General features: G+C 35.1%; 3 protein-coding genes across 3 annotated transcripts; 1 reads left to right on the forward strand and 2 right to left on the reverse strand.

Annotated features, from left to right (window-relative positions):
* Window positions 1–4,870: 4,870 nt before the first annotated feature.
* Window positions 4,871–16,555, reverse strand: LOC122587016 (protein EXPORTIN 1A). Its single transcript, XM_043759076.1, has 32 exons — window positions 16,167–16,555; window positions 14,653–14,769; window positions 13,378–13,470; window positions 13,211–13,282; window positions 13,010–13,117; window positions 12,840–12,922; window positions 12,590–12,728; window positions 12,436–12,504; window positions 12,260–12,337; window positions 12,098–12,160; window positions 11,965–12,009; window positions 11,754–11,861; window positions 11,533–11,631; window positions 11,248–11,439; window positions 10,766–10,825; window positions 10,442–10,552; window positions 9,781–9,878; window positions 9,569–9,677; window positions 9,329–9,394; window positions 9,124–9,222; window positions 8,921–9,001; window positions 8,756–8,845; window positions 8,590–8,675; window positions 8,405–8,485; window positions 8,125–8,307; window positions 7,560–7,626; window positions 7,306–7,416; window positions 7,036–7,143; window positions 6,819–6,956; window positions 5,984–6,121; window positions 5,798–5,902; window positions 4,871–5,410 (listed from the first exon to the last, which is right to left on the reverse strand). Exons 1-32 carry the CDS (start codon window positions 16,263–16,265, stop codon window positions 5,288–5,290), a joined length of 3,219 nt encoding a protein of 1,072 aa, XP_043615011.1. The 5' UTR covers window positions 16,266–16,555; the 3' UTR covers window positions 4,871–5,287.
* A 1,840-nt stretch (window positions 16,556–18,395) lies between these two features.
* On the forward strand, window positions 18,396–19,866 carry LOC122589305. The gene is made up of 4 exons (XM_043761581.1): window positions 18,396–18,608; window positions 18,742–18,808; window positions 19,436–19,540; window positions 19,651–19,866. The coding sequence occupies exons 1-4, from the start codon at window positions 18,447–18,449 to the stop codon at window positions 19,704–19,706; spliced, it is 390 nt and encodes a 129-aa protein (XP_043617516.1). The 5' UTR covers window positions 18,396–18,446; the 3' UTR covers window positions 19,707–19,866.
* Window positions 19,867–20,018: 152 nt separating this feature from the next.
* Window positions 20,019–23,770, reverse strand: LOC122588494 (protein SMG9-like). Its single transcript, XM_043760626.1, has 8 exons — window positions 23,409–23,770; window positions 22,861–22,969; window positions 21,797–21,912; window positions 21,572–21,691; window positions 21,328–21,417; window positions 21,097–21,248; window positions 20,718–20,970; window positions 20,019–20,299 (listed from the first exon to the last, which is right to left on the reverse strand). The coding sequence occupies exons 1-8, from the start codon at window positions 23,673–23,675 to the stop codon at window positions 20,147–20,149; spliced, it is 1,260 nt and encodes a 419-aa protein (XP_043616561.1). The 5' UTR covers window positions 23,676–23,770; the 3' UTR covers window positions 20,019–20,146.
* Between the last annotated feature and the right edge of the window lie 642 nt (window positions 23,771–24,412).

Below are 24,412 nucleotides of genomic sequence, written 5' to 3' on the forward strand. Positions count from 1 at the left end.
TTATTTGAATTTATGTTTAAAGTTAAATCCTATTTTTCCATAAATAATTAAATATAAATATATAAAGACTAAATTGATTCGATATATATGTATACAAAGAATTAAATTGATACGGACATTGGACTTAGATATATACATATACATATGGATTAATTAAGTTGGACAATTTTTGTATATAAATTTATATATACAAGGACTAATTTAATAAGAACATATGTATATGTATATACATATATAAATACAAAAAAAATCAATTTGAAATGAAGGGACCTTATAAATATTATATATAAATCATAAAGATTATATATAAATTATACGACTTTTTGAACTCAACACATCTTTATATTAATATTCCATATGAAGACTTGACTGGATATAAACGATGTAAGGTGACATTATTAAACGGATTTTTCCCTATGGACAATTTACAAGGACAACATGACTAATGTATATTGATATTTGACGAGACATAATGGCATTGCCCAAGATACTAATATAGGACATAGACATGTACATCTAAGTAAGTACTTACTGGGTGACTTGTGGACAATGTAGGACTTTTGGACAGATACTGAGCGTGTTTCAGGTGTACTGACTGTTCCTGTTCTTGTTCGTTGACTTAGGGTACTTATACTTGTGCTTCTTCCAGGTGAGTTTCGTAGCCCCTCTTTTTTTTACAAGTTTTGGGGTGGAAAGTATACTTATTTTCAAACAGTTTTGTCGATTTCTGTTTTATGTTCAATATTGAGCCTGTGCGTATAGAGTTATTTGTGTCATTTGACGTGCTTTGATCTTGTTGTATGTGTGTGATTATGTGTTTGTTTGTTGTGCTTTGGACGTACTTATTGTGTGTGTTGAGACTTGAGACTTGAGACTTGGACTAAGGCAGGTACCATAAGGCCGGACTTTGAGACATTGAGGCATTTGGACTTAGTATGGCGTAACTCTGCTTGTTATATATTGAACTATTACTTGTTTAGACTTAAAAGAATCGACAAAAGACTTAATACTTTGACTAGACTTTTGACATAAAACCTACGAACTCACCAACCTTTGTGTTGACACGTTTTAGTATACTTTTCAAGTGCTCAGGTTAATCAGGGATAAGGACTGCTATGCTAGGCTGGACTTCGGAGATTAGTACTCCTTAATAATTGTCAGATTTTAAGGCTACATGCCTTGGTTTATTTCTTTATGGACTTGGTTGTAATAAGCTATTTTAGCACTGATATGACTTTGAACTCATGTTGTTGGGAATATATTTATTATATTCTATTTCATTTAGCAGTATCTATGTAATTCCATGTCGTGCTGTACTTTTCATGACACCTCATGTTTCCGCCAACGGTGGGGTGTTACAGTGATGTAGACAGTCTTACATCCACCTAGGTACTTCCAAATTCTATCTAAATGATAGAAAAGGACCTCCGGCCTTTGCATGGGTGCAAGAAATACTCGATAGTTTGCGGTAATGCGGTATAACCTATATTACTCGATAACATCGTCCCTATACTTCGTGGCATGGATGCAGTTTGATTTAGTGAGCTATCGGATGCTGCATGTAATGTGACCGTTGAAAGTAAATGATCAATGAAAATTGAGGTGCGGCATGTCATGCCAACAAATTAAGGAATGAGATATCAAAAGAAAATGAGGTAACACAAGGGATCGTTGAAAGTAAGAAAAAATTGAGGTATGACATCTAATGCCAACCCCATGAGTGCTTTTTTAGTGTTATTTCTTTTAACATTAAAACTTTAGATTCTCTACAAAATCGTATTGAAATTGATTTTCATGACTACGTTCACTCTTATAGTAAGTTCAAAATCATTGTCAAACATAAAGATAATAATAATATGATATGATAATAAATCTGACAGATCGAATATATAAAATTTGTTAAACTATCATCTTATCAAAAACATCACCAGTAATCATCATCGTCATCTCATCAGCTTTATCAAGATAAGTTTTAATCCTTAACCTATCATGTTTCATCATTAGCTTTACAATACTGTAATTGGGAAAATAGATATCATAGTTAAAACGGACTTTTAGATTCGAGTGAAATTAGATAAATACTAATGGCAGCAGGTTAGGTATCTAAGTATAAGAAATCAAAAGGTTGAGGCAAGAGTATAACATTTCAAATTATCGGGGTAGATATGTATACATCCAACAATTTGATGGAGTAAATTGTAAAATTTTGAAAAGTCGTGAGTGAAACAGTAAGAAAACAAAACGTTAGTTGAATATTACTTTTTTTCGATAGTTTGTTTCTTAAAGCTAACATACTAAATATGTTGACGAACATCCAATGTAATACCGATAACCGATTCCTCTATAAGTTATTTTTTAACTTGGATAAAACTAAATCAGCATATTCAAATATTATTAATCTTATAAAACAAAACAAAATGCATACACAATATAGAAAAACTTGAATAAAATTTATTGAAAAGTTATTGTCAGAATGAGTCAAACACATCCATCTGCAATGCATATACACATATGACAATATTAACACGGTATTCTCGCAATGTGGCGTTGTTCGTGGCAGGGATGGTATGGCGGTTGGGACAACGGTTGACGGTAGAGGCGGCGTCGAGTGAGGTAGATAATTGATATAAAAGGTTAATGGGGATATTTTAAAAGATAAATGACTGATAGTATAATATAATTATTAATGGTACTTTAGATATTTTTCCATGTAACTTTCAACATTGGGATTATTCTTTTTATAAGAGGGTATAAATAATGACAATGACCTTACATGACTCACTTGCAAAGAATTTTTTTTTCCACATGCGGTGTAATTGAACCATGAAGACATAGATAAAAATCATACATGTTTCCATCATTATTGAGTGTTGAGTACAACTTAGAGCACACGGACTGGAAGTGGACTTGCCACCGGTTTACCCCAACCTGATGGGAAACACTGGCACCACCATCACGGGTTAGGCTTGGGGTGGAAATGTGGAAGGACTTGATACGCGGTGTGATTGAGAAAGAGGGGGAAGGTGACAACGACCTTTTTGACTATTTGTTTACCTATACTAGGGATGAGAATTTGGACCGGAAACCCGTGACCCGCCACTGACCCGCCCGTGCCCGACCCGCACGACACCCAAACGGGCCGGTTCACGGTTCATGATATTGATGATTCTCGGTTCTCGGGCCGGTCCGGGTCAGAAACCGCGGTTTGACCCGTGTAAACCCGTGACAGTGTGACACAGCTCAATATATATATGTAATTATGTATATATATGTTATGTATGCTTCAAGAAGAAGAGAAAGAGAGCAAAAAAAAGATAACCCATGAAATAAAAAGAGTATATTGAACCATACTTACTATGTACCTACTTCTATGATGTACTTGAAGAAGGAGATAACCAAGTACTGAATTATATAGATGGTGAATAACGGAATATAGACATGTATATGTATAGGTTTTTATAATTATATGAAGAGAAATGAAAGATGAAATGGTGGGATAGGTAAGATCCGCTTTTGCTTCGGTTGAATAAAAATAAGGTTGAAAGTATAGTTTTTTATTATCATATTAATTATATATATATATTAGTCTATCTATATCTATAAAGTGTAAGGCTATGGAAAAATTATATATCATTATATTATTGTGATGGATCAGAGTTGTCATGACTCATGACTATGACAATACACCTTTCATTATTTTATTTATTATAATTACATAATTATATTAATTTTCTATTTTAGAAATCAAAAGACTTGAATATCAAAAGACAAATAGGAGTAGTATATCAATTTTCAAAATTGATTATGAGTAACCCACTAAAAAGAATCACGTGAGCTCACTTCTGTTTTCCAAACCCAATGTACTTATCTTCCTCCAACTTCATCCACACCTAACACACACATAGCTTTTTGTTTCTGCTTCTCTTCAATAAAAAAATCCAGGGCTCATCCAATACTCCACCAAAACGATGCACTTCAAAAGTCAGAAGCGCAGTCTTACCATCCATTTTCATGCTCGTTACCTTCTTCTTCTCAAAACAAAAGCTCAAAGTAGCCATTTTCGGGTCAAATCTTAAAACCCGAACCCGAACCGGTAAATCCCGAGCCCGAACCGACCCGCCCGGGAGGTTAACGAGCGGGTCACGATTCCATTTTTCATGCCATCTCGGGCCATGGGTCATGACGGTTCGGGCCGGGTTTCAACCCGTGCACATCCCTAACCTATACATTATATCTCTAATATTTTATAAAAATTATCACATTCTTTCTCTGAACACTTTTCAACACTTAATGTCCTCATATGAAATGACCATTCCACCCTTGATGAATTAATTAATTTTCTTTCATTTATTAATTAATTTAAAATTTTCCACTTAAAATACTTATTAATACCCTTAAATTTACAACATAAATCCATTACCACCCGTTACGCCACCACCGCTACTAACCACCACCGCCAACACCACACCGCCGCTACCACCACCATCACCACTGTTGCATTGCACAATAAAATGTTAGTACTCAAATATAAGAAAATTGAATATAAGATTATTTCACGTCTAAGCTTACATATGGAACTTAAATGATATATGGAATAATGGAAAGAGTCAATTGGCCTAATCAGTAATGCATTGACATTTTTCCTGATGATGTCAAATTTTTTAGTCTAAGATTAGAAATCCAACTCTCTATGAGAGTTTAAGAAGTTGCCGTAAAATGTAGTACCAAAAAGTAAACGAAGTTGATTCAGCAATCACAAAAAGAACCGCTCTTATTGTTCTAACTAAAACCCCACCAAATCAAAGTGACATTGATATCAGCTCAAATATGTAAAGACTGCATTTCATAATGGTTATAGACAAGACAGAAATTAACATGAAAAGGGCTTCCCAACTGATACTAATGATTCGCCAATGCGTTTAATAATGATTATCATACATTACAAGTATTTTGAAACACAACCCACAACCATGTTTTCATCAACTACAATGTGTCTATGACCAACCAATCCCCTATATCTTCCTACATAATGACCACCTAGGGCTACTACTATTACCGCTCTACACCACCGAGCCCATTAAATGCCAAACCCCGTACTGTACCCTCCACAAAAAATTAGAGAAAACATGTGAGCTAAAGTTCACACCACAGAAGCCCAAGTAAAAATTTGTGATGGGAGGATGGAAACTATTGATCTCCACAAATGTAGGGTATCAGGCCCTGCCCGAATACAAGTAACAAAAAGATAATTAAAAAATGATAATGACTAACTCCATATATTAAACTTCTATGAGTCAACCATCTCGTCTTGAATCTCGTTGGGTGCAATAAGTCCGGGAATACTAAGCATTCGTTGTCTTTCTCTCTCTTTCTGAGCAGCTGCTTCTTCTGCATACAGATCCTTGTTGTCCTACACAAATTGCAAATAAAAAGTTTATGACAAATCTAAGCACCAAGCACACATGGCAAATATGCGTTTCATGGGAAGTAATCAAGTTAATTAGGTTAAATAAAACAAAACTGAGACAACAAAATAGGCGAGTGGAGAGGTTATGCACCTGGCCATCAATAGAGTACTATTTTGGCCTGTTTAACTCGGTAGACCCATACCTACTTCAGTTAATTTTACGATTTTACCCATATGACCTCTGGAATATAAAAATGCCACTTGTTCTTACAGGTAGGACTCTCTTTGACTAATAACCCCAAAATAGCACTGAATGGTATCAGCAATGACATAATCAAAGATTAATTCTCCATTCATGTATCTCAATCAACATTGTTGTTTGACACTTACCTGTGCTGAAAATTCTTTTGACTGAACAAGAAAGTCCCGTATGTGGTTTTTGAATGTTCCAAGATCAGCTCTCGAGTCGAAGAGTCCATTTACAAACTTTGAGACCTGAAGAGTGGTCTTATTAAACGAGTAGAGTAAAATTGCAAAAGAAAAAGAAAGAGTAAGGCATTTAAGTTCATCACTTACCTCAGATGCTGAAATGTTGGGGAAGGAGGCACCAAGAAGCTTAATAGTATACTCTCTAACAAACATCCCATTGTTAGGATATGGATACGGCACAGTGGATGCATCCCATAAAGGCTCAGTCAGAGAACCAGATTCCACCTGAAATTCGCACCATAAGTCCATAACCATAATAAAGAGGTGGCAAATTGGGGGGTAATGGGTAATGTGTATGATTCGGGCCAATAGTCAACGTATAATTTTAGTACAGCTTGGGTCAGCCCAAACCATTTTTCTCCAATTAGAATAACAGGACCTATCTCTACTACTTTATAAATATTACCACACTCTCTCCCAACACTTTTCAACACCCTCTCTCATACAAATGTCCCCATGTGAAATGACTATTCTACCCTTAATGAATTAATTCTCTCTTTTATTCATTAATTTAAACATCTTCACTTACAATACCTATAATACCCTTAATGAAATAATTTACAATATAGATCCATGAACTCCTAAAATAACTACACTACCCTTTTATATTAATTATTTTTACAATAATAATCACACCGCCACCACCCGTCACGCCACCACCACTACCAACCACTGCTGCCACCACCACACCACCGCCACTACCACCACCACCGCCACATTGCGCGGGTAAAATGCTAGTATTAAATCAATAATATAACTTTCAGAATGAAAATGCTGAGGAAGTTTTAAGCTTTTAAAAACCATGTCAGACTTCAAGTTTCAACCTGCTGCCATCTTAACTAAATGAATCGAAATTGCCACCTCTACAAAAGTTACTGAAATACAGGAGATACTAGACCAAGTGCAACAGTGCATAACATACCAGGCAGAATAAATGTTGAAGCACTAAGACGTGCAATTTAAATCCCGGTTTATGGAATGTGTCCGTCAAGACAGCAAATATTTCTTGCACGATAAGCACATAATAAGATCGGTAGAACTGATTACAGAACTCGGAATTCTGCGTAAAGCAAAAACACATATCGTTACACAAATATATCTACATATACATACAGAAGACCAAGTGTCACAAATCATACCTGGAAGTTTTTAAGCATCTCCAATAAGAGATTAAGCCCAGTTTCCGCAATGTTCCTCTCCGTATGTCGAAATGCCCACATGACAGAATCCATTACAAGTTTCAATTGCTGATGCAAGAAGATAGAAATTAAAACTAAAAGTCCACAATATTAAGATGATAAATGTGTAAAACAGAAGCAGCTATATCTATAAGACAATATTAAAATCATTAGCAAAAAAACATGTAAAGATCAGAATAACTAGAATGAATAAAGAATATGAAGACAAACCTCGGGTGAAAGCATGATTAAAGCTCGAAAACAATATGTAGCTATGGCCCGCAGTAATGAGAAGAACTTGAGTCTGTGCTCAGGGTAATCTTCAAAGTTCTTGGTTATCATCTGTTGAAAAAATTGGCATGTTATAACCAGCAATAGATAAAATGTGCCATGCAGTAAACAAAATCATGTTAAACTGCCTTTTTTATGCATAACATTCATATATAAGATAAAAATATAAAATAAATGAATAAAGAGATAATAACCTCCAGAGTGCATTGGAAAACAGCTTCAAATATACGAGGAACATCATCTATCATTGCAATCTTGTACCTATATTCAATATACAAAAAATTCAAGGAAGCAAATCAGTCTATATAGAAACCTACTTGGGCATAATAACCATAAGTTCTGTCTAGGAATGGCAATGGTCACCCGACCTGATCGACATCCGCTTACCCGATCTATCATAGGTGGATATGGATGAACAAATTTGACGAAAATCAAATACGAATATGGATATGCATATGGATGTTTACTGCCATTAATGAATCGCCTATGCCTAGAGTAGGTTATTTCGACCATTAACTTATTGATTTTAATCTCAAACGAAGAAAACGAGTCAGACAACTATAATAGAGAAAGGAGACCAGTCAATGAGTTAGATCATTTAGCTTAAACCACATATGATTGAAGTAAAACATTATTTTGGTATTAGGATCATAACTAATGCTTTCATCATTTGCAAAATAATAATAATAATAACTAAAACAAGCCCAGTTCTAAACCACATCAACTTTGACCAGTTATGAGCACCGCAGGAGAACATACTTGTTTATTATTGTGGCAAAGAGAGACAAAACTTCAGATTCTCGAGCGTCGGGCAAATTCCGAGCATAGTCACCCAATACGGGATCCATCATAGGGGGCACAAACTGTTTTCCAATCTGTGGTTGATCTTCAGCCTTATCCAGAAAAGTCTCAATGAGCTTGAGGGTTTCCCTCTTTACTGACCTGTGAAGACGGATGTAATTAAGGTAGTCCATTCTTTAATTTTTTAAATATCAACATAAATTCTATTGAAGAGAGCCGACTATTTGCCTAGACTTACCTCAGAAGCTTCACATAGGAAGTCCTGGAAGCATAGGGCCCCCCTTCAGCAATGCTAGATGATATAAGTTCACTGTACATTCTGTTTAATGCATTTATTTTGAAATTAGCATTAAGCAAGTGTTAATTACTTGACAAAAACTATGGATGGCATACCAGAACATATAAATAAGTTGGCTAACGTACTTATAAACGTTAAGCATGTCCAAAAAGATTAGAGTTATTTGTGGCAAGAAATATGTTCCAAGCGAGCTGGCAACACTTGTATTTGTCTGCAAATCAAATAATTTAAAAATAACATACCTAAGTAAATAAAATCCAATTTAAACACCACAAATAACAAAACACAAACCTGCAATATGTTAAGCACCGTCCTAATAACATCTTGATCCTTCAAGAAATCAACATTACCACGTGCATGTCCTATAATCTCGGCCCATTTCTGCATAAATGTGACTTATGAAGCACAATACTTACCAGGAGACCATAATAGCAAATATCCTAAACGAACTCGTACCTGATTGGGAAGATTCATCAACCTCTGCAGATACTCATCCCGTTTTGTTGCCTCGGTTTCTGCTTGAATCATCTGACCAACCTAGCAAAAGAACACAGCAACAAGTTTTTTTTGGAACGGCACAGCAACATATTTGTGATTACTAGAAAACTGAAGGATACTGTAATAAGAAAATAACTTCATATTGGAATACTTGGACTTACTGATTCATAAAATGTATGTATCTGGTGGGGTTCAAGGTCTGCAATGGTGGTTGGAAGCGTTGTGAGAAGTTCAGAGACAAATGGCTCATTCTCTCCAACCTGTAGCAAGCACAAAGTTAAATCATGTCTAATACTCGATTACTCATGTATTTCTAAGCAGATAAAAAAAAGTAGAAACTTGTGATGAAATTAGAAAGAGAATTGCCTGCACTAGGACAAACTTGCGCTTGCATTTCTGTACTATCTTCAAAAAGGTGTCGCAAGCCATATCCTGAAATCAGATTAACCTCCAATTAGACCACACTTGGACGAGCAAAATATAGTAAATTCAGAACAAATTGCTACAAAAGGGAAGCCCTATAGCTCATATATACACAACACCTACTAATGGAATTAAAAAGCTTCACTGCAACAGTTATACATCTAATATAGATATGTGAATAACCTGAACTCCTGGATGAATTTCATGCATGAACTCAAACAACTTGTTTATAACGGTTTTCAAAAACTTCCAATGGGCCCGTAAAAATCTTGGATATTGTCCAACAACATACCTGGTAGCACACATAAGGTGTTGAATGCAATGTCAGACCCAATTAGTTGCATAGCCAACGGCAAACTGTTAGAAATTACTGAAACAGAAGTAAACAATCTTACATGATATTACTTGCAATAACAGCTTTGTTGTCCTTTCCTTTAGTTATTTCACAGAGATTCAGTAGGTCACGTATAACCATAACGAGAAACCTGTTCTCCTAGCAAACATAAATAAATATATAGATCAGATATGAAATTACAAAGTAAACACATTAGTGTATCAAAGGGGTGTGGAATAAACATGGAACCATGATGCGGAAGAATGACAGAATCCAGATTTCCATTCCTCTCTGGGTGTAAAATAGGACACCAAACTAAAAACCTGGCTATCTGACATCATTAAATGCTAGAGGTGGCAAAATAAACACGTAGGGTTTTAAACTCGAGGTCAAATCAAGTAACTTTTGGTGTAGGTCAAAATGGGTAGAGCTGGCATAGCAAAAATACTTATTTCATATTTTCTCGCGATTATAATCAATACTTGTAGTGCAAAAATACAACTGCATAAATCATATTGTATAGAAAAACAAGCTATTTACTAAAAGAATGTATATTAAAATCTACGCATTTATAGTTTCATAATTATCTAACCAATCTAAGCTAACTTCGTTCGATTTATCAGTTTGATCCGTCAGATATATAACACAACTAAATTGATTCCTACACAAGTAAATGGGCTAAAATTACTGCCTCCACAGACAACCATATGATGGGTGCATACCTGCTCTTCCATCATGGATCCAGAAACCGATCCTATAGCCCAACACAGTGTATTCAAGTTATTCCAAGTCCAGTCCTCGCCATTCAGTTGTTTACTCAATTTCTTCAACATCTGGTACCACCCAAGAATCAAAAGAAACAAAAATATGTCATGACATTGTAACTTAAAGTCACATAGGTAAACTTTTAATGTAAGTTCATGAAAACAAAACATAAATCGACTACAATTAATAAAACATTTAATAGAACATACAAATGATAAGATCATAGATCCAAATCCAACCCCATTCAAAGGTATACAACCAAAAGTTGAACTGAACCATACCTGCTTTTCAGTATCATCATGATCAAGATGTGCCAAGTAAATAAGCGTTTCCCGCATAATCTGCAAATATTCAATTTATTCAACAATTGAGAGAATAAAAACTCTAAAAAATTAATAAGCATTTTGAGATCCATGTGTATTTGATTTACAGTTGGTTAGTAATAACTTATTAAGTTGTTGAGTAAAACTACACCAATTAAAAAAAATAAATCTTGGACCATGATGTGGCTCCAGCAAAATATGAGAGGGAACGAAATGAGAGGAAAAAGAAATTAAAATTCAAAATAAAGTTCCAACTTCATAAGCCACTTCATTTTGGAAGAAGTTTATTGTAAGGGAGGTGATCCCTACACAACATGTGTTGTGTATGGCTAAAAATGGTTGTGTAGGGATCATTTCCCTTATTGTAAATGTAACATTTCTTTTATTTACTATATTATAACTTCATGTCTTTATCATAAAGTAAATAAACAACAAATTACCTTATACTGGACAAGAACATCATTATCCTTCAAAGTTTCACGAACAATATTCCCATTTTCATCTTCCACAATTAATACTTCTTCAGGCTTTGCCATGCGTGATATCATTAGTAATCTTAGCTTTGACATCGGTGCAGCATATAGTTGCCTCCTTCGCATCAACTGTGTACCAAGACCATCAACCATACCCATCTGCAATGCAGAAAGTAGATAAAGAAAAACTAGAACAATGCGTTTTCCACCATAATAATATTAAAGTAACCTACATTATAAAGAACAGCTTACCTGCAACCCCATCATGTTTGCAGTTGATGCAGGGTTTTCAAAATTGTGGTTTGCCTCAAAAAGTTCCGACACCAGAGAATTCCAGTAGTCCAAGCAAACCTGTTAATCAAAATATTAAAAGATAAGTTAAACAACTTGTACTTTACATATTATGCTCATAGCTAACCTTAAACAAGACTGGGATAAGAGGAAAGGTTGAATTACCGAACAAAAAAGCATACCTTGAAAACCTCAGTATCATCAACATAAGAAATGCGTGTGAGATACTCAAGGCCAATCTGAAGTGTATTGATGCTTTCTTGTGCAGATTCCAGTACACGAATATGAAACTGCATATAGAAATATTTAATCGATGCTTAAAAAAGAATAACCAATTACAGCAATAGAGACAAAGAAAAGTAGTTCAGCATTTTGTCAAATACAAGTACTTACCTTGTAAAATAAAGTAAAAAACAATGCCAAATTCTGAATAAATGCCTGGAAAAGAGTAAAGTTGAGACTCTAAGTTGGATCACATATTGAAAAACTTAAACATGACAACAGCAATCTGAAAGAGTGTGCGTACCTGTTCCTCGGAAGAACCATTTGCATAAGCATAGGGTATATTCGCATTTGTAGGTAGAACAATCTAAAGGAAACCATAACACATGATCAAAAATCAGCTGAACCACATATAGAAGTAAGATTATTAATACCAAAATCATTTACTGAATACAATTGCACATACCTGCAACTGGACCATAAATATGTTATACATATTAACGTATTGAGCATTGAAAAAATCTCCGAAGTTTAGGGCAGCAACCTGTGCCAGAAAGACAGAAGAAGAAAGAACACATTTAATTAATAGCATCGTCAGCAAGGTATTCCATGACTTTAAGAAATGCAGAAAATAAGTATTACCTCTGTCAAGCACTGAAGAGTTAGATTACGATATGATGGCATGGGAAAAAACTTAAGAAGTGTCTCCAGCTGCACAATATATATTCCATAAATACAAGAATACGCCAAAAATCTTTAAAGAGATCTAGAGTTTAGATTAGAAGATATTACACACCAGTGGAGACTCAAAAATATAGCCCAAAGGAATCCAAGAAAGGAAAGCATGCAACGTGGCTAATGTAGCTCTAATAAGCTCGGGTCTTTGAGATGCTGATAGCACATATAAGCATAGCTCATGTATGAGTTGAAACTCACTGTTGAGGCCACACACACACAGTCAATGATAAAAATTTAGTCTAATATATGACAAGATCATTAACCAAAAATCCAACAACATAAGCAAAAGATACAGGTATAACTGTTACCTGTTCAAAGATTGTTTCAGGTCTTTAATCTTCTGTTGGGTCATTTCACCCCTTGAGAAATCAAACACCTCCTCACTTAGAAGCTGAAAAAAGAACAATTTATACGTAAACACATGCACAATGGGGAAACAAGATAAGAATAGTAGATGCATGGGATCTGTCATACGTACTTTTAATATAGCCATGCAATTCTCGCATATTGTTTCACTAGTTTTTGCTGCTGTAACCAGATCAGGTATGAAGCTGCGCCACTTGGCTGGCCACTCGTGCTTCAAAATCTGAATATTAGTTGCAAGTCAATCATCCAAATTCCACCTTTTTGCTTAAAATAATTATTTTTTTAAAAAAAGCAGATTAACAAAACAGTTCACCTGGACTAGTATAATGTTAAGTTTATTGACATACAACCTTTCTAGGCGAAAAGATCCCTCGTTACTGGAAAGCTATACAACATGAGGAAATTTCAATATCAAAAATTTAATGCGATCAGTAACAAAAGTTTACAGCATGATTAAAACTAAAGATGAAGCACCCAAACCTTTACAATAACATCCGATATGTAGTTTTTCATTCCATCCCTTTGTTCTACAGGCAATACATTCCACCTGTACTTGATAACGCCTTCAAGAACCTGCACAAATAAATAACATAACTTTATGCCTAGCGTCAGAAGCAGCTACCAAGGGCAGAGTACATGACACCTTAAAAGCATTGTGCTGCAGATCTGAATTGAAAGCCATTAACATTCAGTTATTATATTTGAATTGATTTAACCCTTTTAGAGAGATAGAAAATATGAAACTAGAGGGGTACGCGTGAGATACAGCGGCGGTGGCGACGATGGGTGGTGGTGGTGGCGGTGTTAGGTTGTGGAGGAGACGTGTGACAGCAGTGGTGGCAGTAGCAGTGAGGTTATTAATGTAAAAGGGGGTAATGTAGCAATTTTAAGGGTTGAGGGATGTATGTTGTAGATACTTTCATAAAGAGTATTATAGGTATATTATGTGGAAATATTTAAATTAGTGGATAATGGAGATGGGTAGATACGGCTGGAAATTTTTTGGAGGTATTTTAGGTGGATATAGTGTGTGGGTTGAGAGTGTTGAAACTTAAAGGTATTTTGGGTTTTTTAAAGATAGATAGTTTAAAAGGGGGAAAGGTAGTTTGTTTTATAGAATAAAAAGAGCATGCAGCAAGCAGCCTTCACGTTGTCAGCTTATGCTTACACCACATGGTATGACTTCTATAGCATAAGAAACATTGACAAGTTACAGTTAAGCCCTACCTTTTCTTACAACACAAAAGGAATGCTGACCTTGAACTTTTTACTAATTGTTTGTTGGTTGAGGTGAACTTCATTGCACAGAAGACATGCAAATCTTTATAATCAAATATATTTACCATTTATCATCAATATTCCTTTTGACCAGCAAGGCAGCATATATCATTCATATAAAGCAAATGGAATGAAAAAGGCATAGGAACTTTCCAACAATACTATAGAGCTATTGGCTTCCAAGTATGTCTATCATTACTAATCCTATTAAATTTTTTACAAAATGTATACTTTTAACAGTGTACACTGTTAAGTGTTGTATCTCTCCAGCTACAGGAGTACTGAAATAAAACTATATGTGGATGCACCCCTTCTGCCAGCCTGCCACCAACTATCTTCATTTTGAGATACGGAAAGCAGTGGATTCTAGAAAGTGGATCAATTATCTCATATGAAGTCACTTCTATAGTTGTGTGTTGAGTGCAAAAAGAAAGTTTCTTTCACAAGCTGTGCACGACAGAAGATGTATATAATTACCTGTAAAGCAAAGAACTTGGTATTCAAGTTCTGCGTATTTGAAAGAATGTGAACCACTTGAAGCCACATGTCTGGATTATTTTGCAACTCCCGCAAAATTTGATCAGCTGCAGTCCTCTGTATAGAAAGGTAAGCATGAGAAATACCACTAATAAAAATTAAATCAACAAGATCAATTAAAAGGATGAGATATCACATAAAAGAATAGGAACGAACAGGACCAAAATCTAATGCATACTCCACCAACTAAGAAACCTAAGATTAAGAATAACATATTCAATATATTTGTAGGCATTAATATCTAATGCACCCTGATACTCCAAGAGGATAAGGGCCACCATTCTATTAATCTAAGTATGAATTTCATATCATACATATGTTATTCTTGCTTCTTTCTGAATCATAACATCAAAATGAACAAATCATACTAATCTCCCTAAACTTTACACGACAATCATTGAATATATATGTCATGCACTCATTTCACATTACTCAAAATACTCATGATCACCATCTAACGCAGCATATCCATCAAAACCTACAACAAGAGCACGATGGTAAAAGTGCAATTGCCTTATATATTTGTTTCATTAGACACAAAATCTATTTTCCATTGCTCAAATAGCATGAACCTCTAAGCATGGCATCAAACAAAACCAAAAAGACAAGTACTTTCCGTACATTACAATAGAATGTATACTAAATCCACCCACATTAAACTAAACTAGGGGCAAAATAGAAACATCATCTTTCAACTATATAATAATTGTTACTCTTCTTAAGCACTACTCGCAAACTTTTTCCAAAAACACAATCAAAAGAGATCAACTACTTTACATGCACTACAATGTGCACTTATCAAACCATATTCAATTAAACCCTGGCTACATACAAAAACTATAATGAATATCCGACAAGGAAACTGCAATAACAAAATAGGGGCAAAGTAAACACCTAATGTTACAATTCTAAAATAATAACTTAAGCACTACCCACAAATTAATCTACAAACAAAGCCAAAAAAAAGATAACTACTTTTCATACACTAGAGCTAGGTTATTAATCACAACACGCACATATCACATAACTTTAAGTCTTTAAAGACAAAGCACTACCCACAGTTTGTTTTACAAACCGTCAAACACAATGATAAAAGATAACTCCTTTGCATATAAAATGTATGCCAATCAAAACACACCCATATCATATGAACACCCTAAATACATACAAAAGAAAACCAAAATTTATATCCCAACAAGAAACTGCAACCAAAAAATCTGTCTTTCAATTCTACAACGGCTTCTTAAGCACTACCCAGAATTTTTTCCACAAACACAACCAAAAAAATAACTACTTTCCATACGTTACAACTAAATGTACACTAATCAAAACACACCCACATCAGATAAACCCTAAAAATAAAAATAAAAATAAAAAACCTAAAAATTTATAGCCAAACAAAAAACAGTGTTATAAGAAAATGTAAAACAGATGGAGGGCAAAGGATAAAAAACCTCATCTTTAGATCCAGTGCCATAAAAGGCAGCAACAGTAGCATCAAGAACGCCAACATCAATTGGCTGACTTAAATCTCTAAGCTTTTCAGCAGCCATCAAATTATTGGTTAAAAACTAAAACCCTAAAACCACTTTTTATAAAACCCTAAAATAATCCAAAGAAAAACTAGAGTAAAAAAAGAAAGCTTTAAATTGAAGCACAATAGGTAAAGGGAATGCAGAGAGAGAGAGAAAAAGATGGAGACTTTGAAATTGATATGGGTTTTGGTTCCCTCTCTTTTTTTCTCTGTTACCGAGTGAATATATATATGTATATGTATATATGTATAGACACACTTTGAGGTGTTTTTGTGTGTGTAAGGTTTTGAGTTTTGAATATATATCAGGTTTAAAGATAGTTTTTGTGGGATATGACTGTCTGGCAAAGTCTAGCCTTTTTTTGGATTTAAATAGGTGCTGCATAGTCCAAAGGTCTTCTAGAATTGTACCATGTAGGGGAAACTTTTAGTTTTTTTTCCTTTTTACCTTTGGAGTTAATTTCACAAATGCCCCTGTGGTTTGGGGAATTATCTATTTTAACACTTGCGCTATGTTTTGGTGTCAATATCTCTATGTGGAAGTTTCATACCAATATCATTTTTGTCACTAACGAGCATTGGTTTGGATCCATTAAGCCTCTTGTGTGCATGCACATGAGGGATTTAACTAGCTTTTATTTTTATCTATTTTTGGATTTTACCATTTTATTTTTGTTGTTGTATCTTGAGAATGTTACAATTATTTTGAACGACTGAAGAGAGAATAAAGTTATTGAGTTTGAGTTTTGTTTCTTTCCTTGTGTAATTAAGGTATTTTTTGTAAGCTTGGTTTTAGATTATCGGGTATGAGTTCGTGATAGACGTGAACGCTGAATCTCCCCTCACCCCGCCCTCAATTAAGCGTCGACATATAGTTCAGGTTCAACATTGTTCCCATACCGATGATCAACATCTTGGCTTATTCGAACACAACATGTAGTTTAGATTGTTGGCGTTCCCATGATGATGACCGATGTATTGGTTTGTTTTTTTGTTATCGTTTGCGACATATGCATGGTGGCTTATATATATTGATCCAGTCATATGGCTTATACATCCAATTCTAATGTCAAAAATAAACAATTAGCTCTTCGTGAAGCCATTTGGTGGTAGGTCCATTAGAGAGATTTGGCTTATCTCTCTTTGATGAAGACATGTTGGCTCTCCTTATAGGTGTAGGAATCATATTGGTTAGTGGTATGATTTATTCTCCCCCATTTAAGACATTTTATGTTTTGTTTTGAATGAAAACAGATCTTTATCAAATGAAATATGAACTTGTATCTTTTTTTTTTTAAGGTAATAACCATTGGACGGTGGAGTCAAAGTGATTTGTCAAATGATATGTTTTGATTTCCGACAAGCTCCATTAGACACATGGTGCGTCGTATCTCAAGCTCTTATTCTTATTCGCTTGAGAGGTACCAATTTCATACATTCTCAACAAAGCTTTTTTTTTTTATGTTGTGTTTCTGCAACTAATACCTTGGGCTTGGAATCGTCTGATTTGATATGAGCCTTCAGTTGGAAGAAATTTTGCATGTAAAACTCCTTAGGTGCATTTATCGATGATGTTTAATGCCCTTTGTTTTCACATTAAAACATGCGCCATTTGAGTTGTTATTATTACGTGCTTGAATGATGGACCATTGAGCCGTGAAGGTTCTCCTCTGAAGAACCTTTTTGTTGTCCAGATAAAGATTCAAACAATGCTCGTTTAGCAAACTCTTGCATAAGTTAATTTAAAGAACACATCATTTGGATTTCAATGCTAAAAAGATTACGATGAGAACTTGGATACCAATAATTGGTTAAATGAGAAATAAAAACATAAAGTTAAAACAGAAAGGCAATGAGCAAAATTACCTTACATGACTTATATGTTAGGGGTTAACAAGTAAAGTACAACATCGTTAAGAAAAGAAATGATTTTGGGATGAAAGAACAACCACAAGGACACCCATTGATAATAACTTTCAAGAAGGGTACTTCGTACAAAAATGAAACAACATAATAACGATTTTTGCAATTTGCCCGAGAAAAAAATCCAAGATTAATTTAGAACAAAAACTTAAGGGCCTAAACTTATCACTATATTAATACCATAGGGGTAAACTTTATAAATGTTTGATAATCAAATAACCCTCTTTACAACAAACATTCAAAACCCTAATTACAACAATCTCCGAAGCTTAAAAGAATGGCGGTATTCAACGTGGTGCAAAAGCGGCGGAGAGCTGCCATAGCAGAGCGGAAAAGGGCGGTCCATGGTGATGCTTACACCGGAAAGCTTAAACATAAGCCCCAAAACACCACCATCTCTGGCAAGCGTAAGCGCAAGATTTTGAAGAAATGGCGCCGTGTATGTATAGATATAGATATAAACTTTATATATACCTGTTTTCTTTTGTTGGTATTGTGTATAATAGAGATTTATTGAATACCCATGTCTAAAGTTTTAATCTTTTTTTTTATCATATTGTAACATTCATCAGGACCAAAAGGAGGCAGTTGAAAAGGGACTAATTACAATGGAAGATATTGAGATGGCTGTTGCTGATGGTAAATTATATTATATATATATGTGTGTGTATATATCTGTATATACTTTTGTACCTTTGGGTTATATATATCAATGTATAGTTATTGTATAATTTCAGTTTAGATAGTGAGTTTTGTACATTATAGTTCTGTCAGGAGTAGAGATATCATATGTCTAGACGGAATGTTACAAAGCTTGAGCTCGACTTAGCTTAAAAGTTAAAACTTTGAGCAAGACTTCATTTTTGATAATTGTGGGAGATGAGTAATAGTGTAATAGTATTAGCTAGATGCTTTTAAGTGCTGCTCGACTCAGGTGACTAGGTATTTAGTACGGGTAGTGAGGTAAATGTAGAAAAACACAAACATGATAATGTCGCTATGTGGGTGAGTCTTTTAATGGGTTGTTTCTTATTGCTTTTCTATTTTAAAATAAACAATCCCCGTGCACCCATTAACATGTTTAAGTATGCACTGTTGTAGCTCAACTTGACTTAAATTAGTTGACTAAGAATATTTTTCAAGTTGAGTAGTGATTTGAGTCGCATATTCCTTCTGTTAATGTAGTAGGTTTGGTCAATTGGTTTTGTTGTCCGGACAATATTTATGGACTATTGTATGTCTTACCATTATGTCTGTTCACAACAGCATCAGGGGCATCATCTCAAGAAGGCAATAAATCCCCATTACAATTTCACATGAAGAAGGGTGTGAAAATTAAATCAAAGCGAGCTGCTAAGAAGGACAGGAAGGGTAGGTGTCTTTAAAGATTATTCTGCTAATCAGACCTTTAATTTGTAGCGGTTATTTCAAGGGCTCTGTATTGAACAAATCAATCTGACTTTGATTACTATCTCTTGCAGGCAAGAACAACAGAAAATCAGATAAGCCAGCTTCATCAGACCTGATGATGGAGTAATTATTAGATGGATTTGCACTCAAAGATTAAGATTCACTGTTGTTTTATGTTAGTAGTGTTTAGAATGTTAGCTGCCCAAGTTATTTTTGCTATCAAATATGTAAGAATGCTGACGATTGCCTTACAAATTAATGATGTTCAACTTGAATTTTTGTGAAAACATTATGCATGGAATTTATCAGTATGCTTCAGATTGTGTACTAACATATTTTTTTACGTGTGAATTGTAAAGATGGTTGCAATTGAGACACTAAATTGTAGACACTAAGGAATAAAGAGATAAGCATGGTATTGAGACAACACAAACATAGGTTTCAAGTCAAACTGTCAAAGATCCTTTAATTACTTTTTCAAAAACAAAACAAAACAAAACTAAACTAGCATCACATTGGTTTATATGGTCTTTGAGTTTTGACATTGGGAAATATGATATACTTAGACTATCTCCTAAACAAGCCAGAACTTTGTAATGTCCTGCAGTAATCAGAAATAGTTGATGAGTTCTTCACTAGCTCCCATATCTTGCCGGAGTTTTTCAGCCAGTCTCTTTCAGACACAGTTCTTGAAAACGAAGGGCCACCCATAGATAGGACCTGAAACCAGGATTGCAAAATGATCTTTAGAAGTTGCACTCTTGAAATTATCATAAAAAGGACCAGTTTCCAAACATCATATTTACTGGTGGCAACTTTGAGCCATTTACCTCGTCGACGATTCCATTTGGATCGTGTTCTGTTTATATATGTCCAAATGGGTAGAATAATTAGCTTACAAGAAAACATCTCGGATGGGTCAAACATCATCCAAGGTTACTTTCAATGCATAAGCCTTTTAAATCATTTTTATGCTGAATTTTTCAAAATAATGTATATATTTTATAATCGTATTTGACATATTGTTAACTGAGTATTTTTGTCGGGTAAACCAAACCGGCCCATGCCTTGTCCACCCATAATACCAGCTCTAAAGCTAAAAAACTCAGAAGACAGAGAGAGTCTGAGAGATAAAGACCTGGTCTCGTAGTTTCCACAAGGAAGAAGAGTAACTCTCATATTGCAGAGAGTCGGTGTTATATTTCGATGGGATAAAAAATGACTTAAATAACGTAGGATCAGAATCATCTTCGGGATTCAGGGAAGACACGTTCTTCTCTTTGGATGCATTCTGATGCTTCTGTTTGTTAAATGAAGTGGAGCTAAAATAACACGTAAGTGCTTTTTTCATCTGCACAAGATAATGGGGAGCAAGATCTTGGTCATGGAGTCTGCAAACAATAAGACAGGTAAGTCAATATGTGTAATTGAAAATTTTACATCCAGATTCAGCAAAAATAGATGGAGCTTTACAAACATATTGATGTTCTTGAATTTATTTTACTAGAGCAACTCACTTTGTGTGAACAAAAATAGGAGAAGCCATGTATTCTTCTCCAACCTCCTGCATTTTATCTTTAATCTCTTTATCAGATACCGTATTAAAGCTCTGTGGGTGTGAAAGAGACAAGGAGGATGGATCGGGTATACTATGTTTCAACAAATCCACCTGCCAATCACAAAACGACATTACCTGAAATCCTTTGGGTACCATCAAACTTGTGAGCGTATTAGAAAAGAAGTCATACCGTTGCCATCAATCGCCACATGTTGTTATCATGTACTCCTTCAGAAACCACCAGTATGATGTGACAAATGGAGGTCAAAAGAACACCAAGCTAGAAGGGTTCCTTGCAGGATGTGTCAATATATGGTCATTTAGAGACAGATGTGGAGATGGCCAGATTGCCAGAATCAATAGAAATATAAACATCTTTTGGTCTAAGGAAATAGGCATAATGCTAATAACAAAGCCAAAATTTAAGCACAAACCTGTATACTCATCAGTTCATGGGCCAACTCAGCAGGTAAAGATTCACCACCCCAAACGGATACCGTGGATGAACCATCAGGTCTAATCATCTCAGCCAAAACTGATGGACTAAAAACAGGCTGCATTGATCGGAATGAGATACAAACGTAAGCAAGATTATTCCAAAAATCAATCCTTACCGAGACTACAGCTAAAAGCTTAAAAGAGAGTTTAAAAGTGGGAACCTGAGTATCGAGAAGTATAATCCTTTCAGAAGTAATTCGTGGTTCAATACCAACCGTACAATGTTTGGCCATTGCTTTGGTCTCTACCGATTCTATTGCAAAAGGAGGTAACATCCCTAGAAAATAACACCAGATGGATCATTAACACCATATAATCCCATCAAACAATAAAAACAGAACACCATTTGAGTATTGAAAAGTTGACTGTTTCCCCACTTATAACAATAGAGTTTGAGAGTCAATAATCAAAATGTTTTTCAGAAGATTAAAATGAACTTCCCAAATTTTAACTAACTCCCTTCAAATTTGTGTATGACAAGTATGAAGTCAAAAACGCAAATGAGAACAAATTATGTTTTGGTGTTATCGCATCAATAAGTAACGAACTCTCACCAAAATGTCATTGTTTGTGATGAACATATTTTCTGTTACCTTATCTCATAAAAGTTTTTACTCTGTTGTCAACATATGTAGGTAAGTTCTGTATGATATAAGTAAAATTAAGTAACGTCACCGATTTTTACCATGTAAAGAATGTCAATTACATGTATTGACAATCAAATTAGAAATGTTTATGAATTCAGAAGATGACAGAGATGTCCATAATAATGCTACAATTACAGTTGGACATTACATTTTGATGACGATGAACCTCAAATGTTGTAAAAAGGTTATGAGGGGATGTGACATTGTATGTAATGTAACAAACGTTTCCAGCAAATTTTCATTGCAGGTAATGAACTATATATGTGTCGTGCGTGCATGCGTGTGTATATTGCCGTTTAAAGTAAAAAGATTGTATTATTATACCAACGTATGTAAGTGACATTCTATAACAATATAACATCACGTAATAATGGTGATGGTTCATGTGATTATATTTGCCTATCTTACCTGTTATAGAAGGTTCATTACATATATTGGTAACAGGAAACAAATTTGTTACATCAAAAAATTAAAAAATATAAAATTGTTGATTACTTGCAATGACAATATAATGACAGTTTATTCACACTTTGATGGCAATAATAGATAAATCAGAGTAATTGTTAAAAAAAGGTTACCGGATGAGGTCGCGTCAAAGCCATAAATCTCATTCATAATAGTAGACTTTCCAACCCCAGTTGGACCAATCACTCCAATCACCGTAAAATCCGTATTATCAGTCAAAAACTGCCCAACAAAGAAACACTTTTTCATATATATAACATATCATATATAAAAAGGAGTAAGCAGCGTGGTTTGGATTAGTGGTAAACATCCTGGTCTCTAGAGAGGGAGGTCAGAGTTCGATCCTCATCCCATGCATATGCTATAGGTCCTTTCTACCATTTAGGTAGAACCTAAAGCAGCCTTTCTACCTAGGTAGAGGTAAGGTTCATCTACATCTTAACCTCACCCATACACCGTCGAGGTATTGGGGACAAAAAACCCGTGAAAGACGGCAGTGAGCAGTTCCTTCATAGATAAAAAAGGAGTAGGTTTTCCTATTTGGGTTATCTGGGATGACAGTCTTTTTGACTCAAATGTACGAGGTTTAACAAGATGCCTAACAAATAACAGAAAAATGTATAAAATTAAAAATAGAGAGGTGAAAGAAAGATATACATACAGGAAGGAAACGATCAGTATGGAAATCCCAAGAATCTGATAAAAGATTGAGAAACCCAACTGAGGGAAGCCGAGAACGGAGTGATGAAGATGGGTCATCGCCGGCGGGAGCGCCACCGTGGTTGTATTTGGCGGCTGTGACGAGGGCTGGTTTGGCTAGTAGGATTTTGGGAGCTTGATGATGGTGATGATGAGAGTGGGGAGCTGACGATGATGATGTGTTTGAGTTTTGGTTTGAGAAATTGGGTCCACCGCCGATGCCCGCCATTGTCTCCGGCGAGTTACTGTGTGTGATTTGCTGAGAACCGGCCGGAGGAGGCTATTACTTTGTGATTGATTTTGCAGCTCTTTTTCAACCAAAAAAAAAAAAAAAAAAAGAAAAAGAAAAAAACAGCTTATTGAAAAAGAGCTTGAATGCTTGATGGCTTTGAGCCTTTTAAGCTCATAAAAATCTAGCCAAACACCCTTGTATATGTTTTGCGACTCATGACTCATAAACGTGAGTCTTTTAATTTAGCCAAGCTCGAGCATGACTCGTTTAAGTGTATTTAAGTTGTTGACTCGTGCGGACATGTTCTTGATATTTTTAACAATAAACTATCTTATACTATTTATAAACTAGTTTTGTATACGCACGATGCGGCGGAGCATAGGAAAAAAAAGCTGGTTAATTAGTGGTACCCGCGCGATTACCAGATCACCGTACCTATGGCTATGTGTATTTTAGAAGGCGGATATGACGGCGGTTTTGGGGGGCGGTGGCTATATGTGTTTTAGAGGGAGGTGGTTCTGAAGGAATGTATGTGTGTCTTTTGTTGTTTGGGGTTGGGGGGGGGGGAGATGTGTGGGTGTGTTTTTTGGTATAATATGTGAGTAACTTCAGAAGAAGAGAAGAGAAACAAATTGGGCGTAAGGTTTTCTTAAGGGTATTTTTGATATTTCAGGATTAAAGTGTTTGGTGATAGTGTAAATTAAAAGGGTAAAATAGGGAATTTAAAGGTAGAG

Source organism: Erigeron canadensis, chromosome 2 (assembly GCF_010389155.1).
Source record: "Erigeron canadensis isolate Cc75 chromosome 2, C_canadensis_v1, whole genome shotgun sequence".
Taxonomy (NCBI): Eukaryota; Viridiplantae; Streptophyta; class Magnoliopsida; order Asterales; family Asteraceae; genus Erigeron; species Erigeron canadensis.

Bases quoted from the DNA above. Each gene is read 5' to 3' on its own strand.
- LOC122588494 (XM_043760626.1), bottom strand. From the start codon at position 23,675: ATGGCGGGCATCGGCGGTGGACCCAATTTCTCAAACCAAAACTCAAAC. The intron at 22,970-23,408 runs GTATGTATATCT...TTTGTTGGGCAG, and splicing joins ATACTGATCGTTTCCTTCCT to TTTTTGACTGATAATACGGA. The intron at 20,971-21,096 runs GTGAGTTGCTCT...TATTGTTTGCAG, and splicing joins CCTATTTTTGTTCACACAAA to ACTCCATGACCAAGATCTTG.
- LOC122589305 (XM_043761581.1), top strand. From the start codon at position 18,447: ATGGCGGTATTCAACGTGGTGCAAAAGCGGCGGAGAGCTGCCATAGCA. The intron at 18,609-18,741 runs GTATGTATAGAT...AACATTCATCAG, and splicing joins TTTTGAAGAAATGGCGCCGT to GACCAAAAGGAGGCAGTTGA. The intron at 18,809-19,435 runs GTAAATTATATT...TGTTCACAACAG, and splicing joins TGAGATGGCTGTTGCTGATG to CATCAGGGGCATCATCTCAA.
- LOC122587016 (XM_043759076.1), bottom strand. From the start codon at position 16,265: ATGGCTGCTGAAAAGCTTAGAGATTTAAGTCAGCCAATTGATGTTGGC. The intron at 12,161-12,259 runs GTATGTGCAATT...GGTTTCCTTTAG, and splicing joins TATTTATGGTCCAGTTGCAG to ATTGTTCTACCTACAAATGC. The intron at 8,846-8,920 runs GTACGAGTTCGT...ACATTTATGCAG, and splicing joins TGATGAATCTTCCCAATCAG to AAATGGGCCGAGATTATAGG.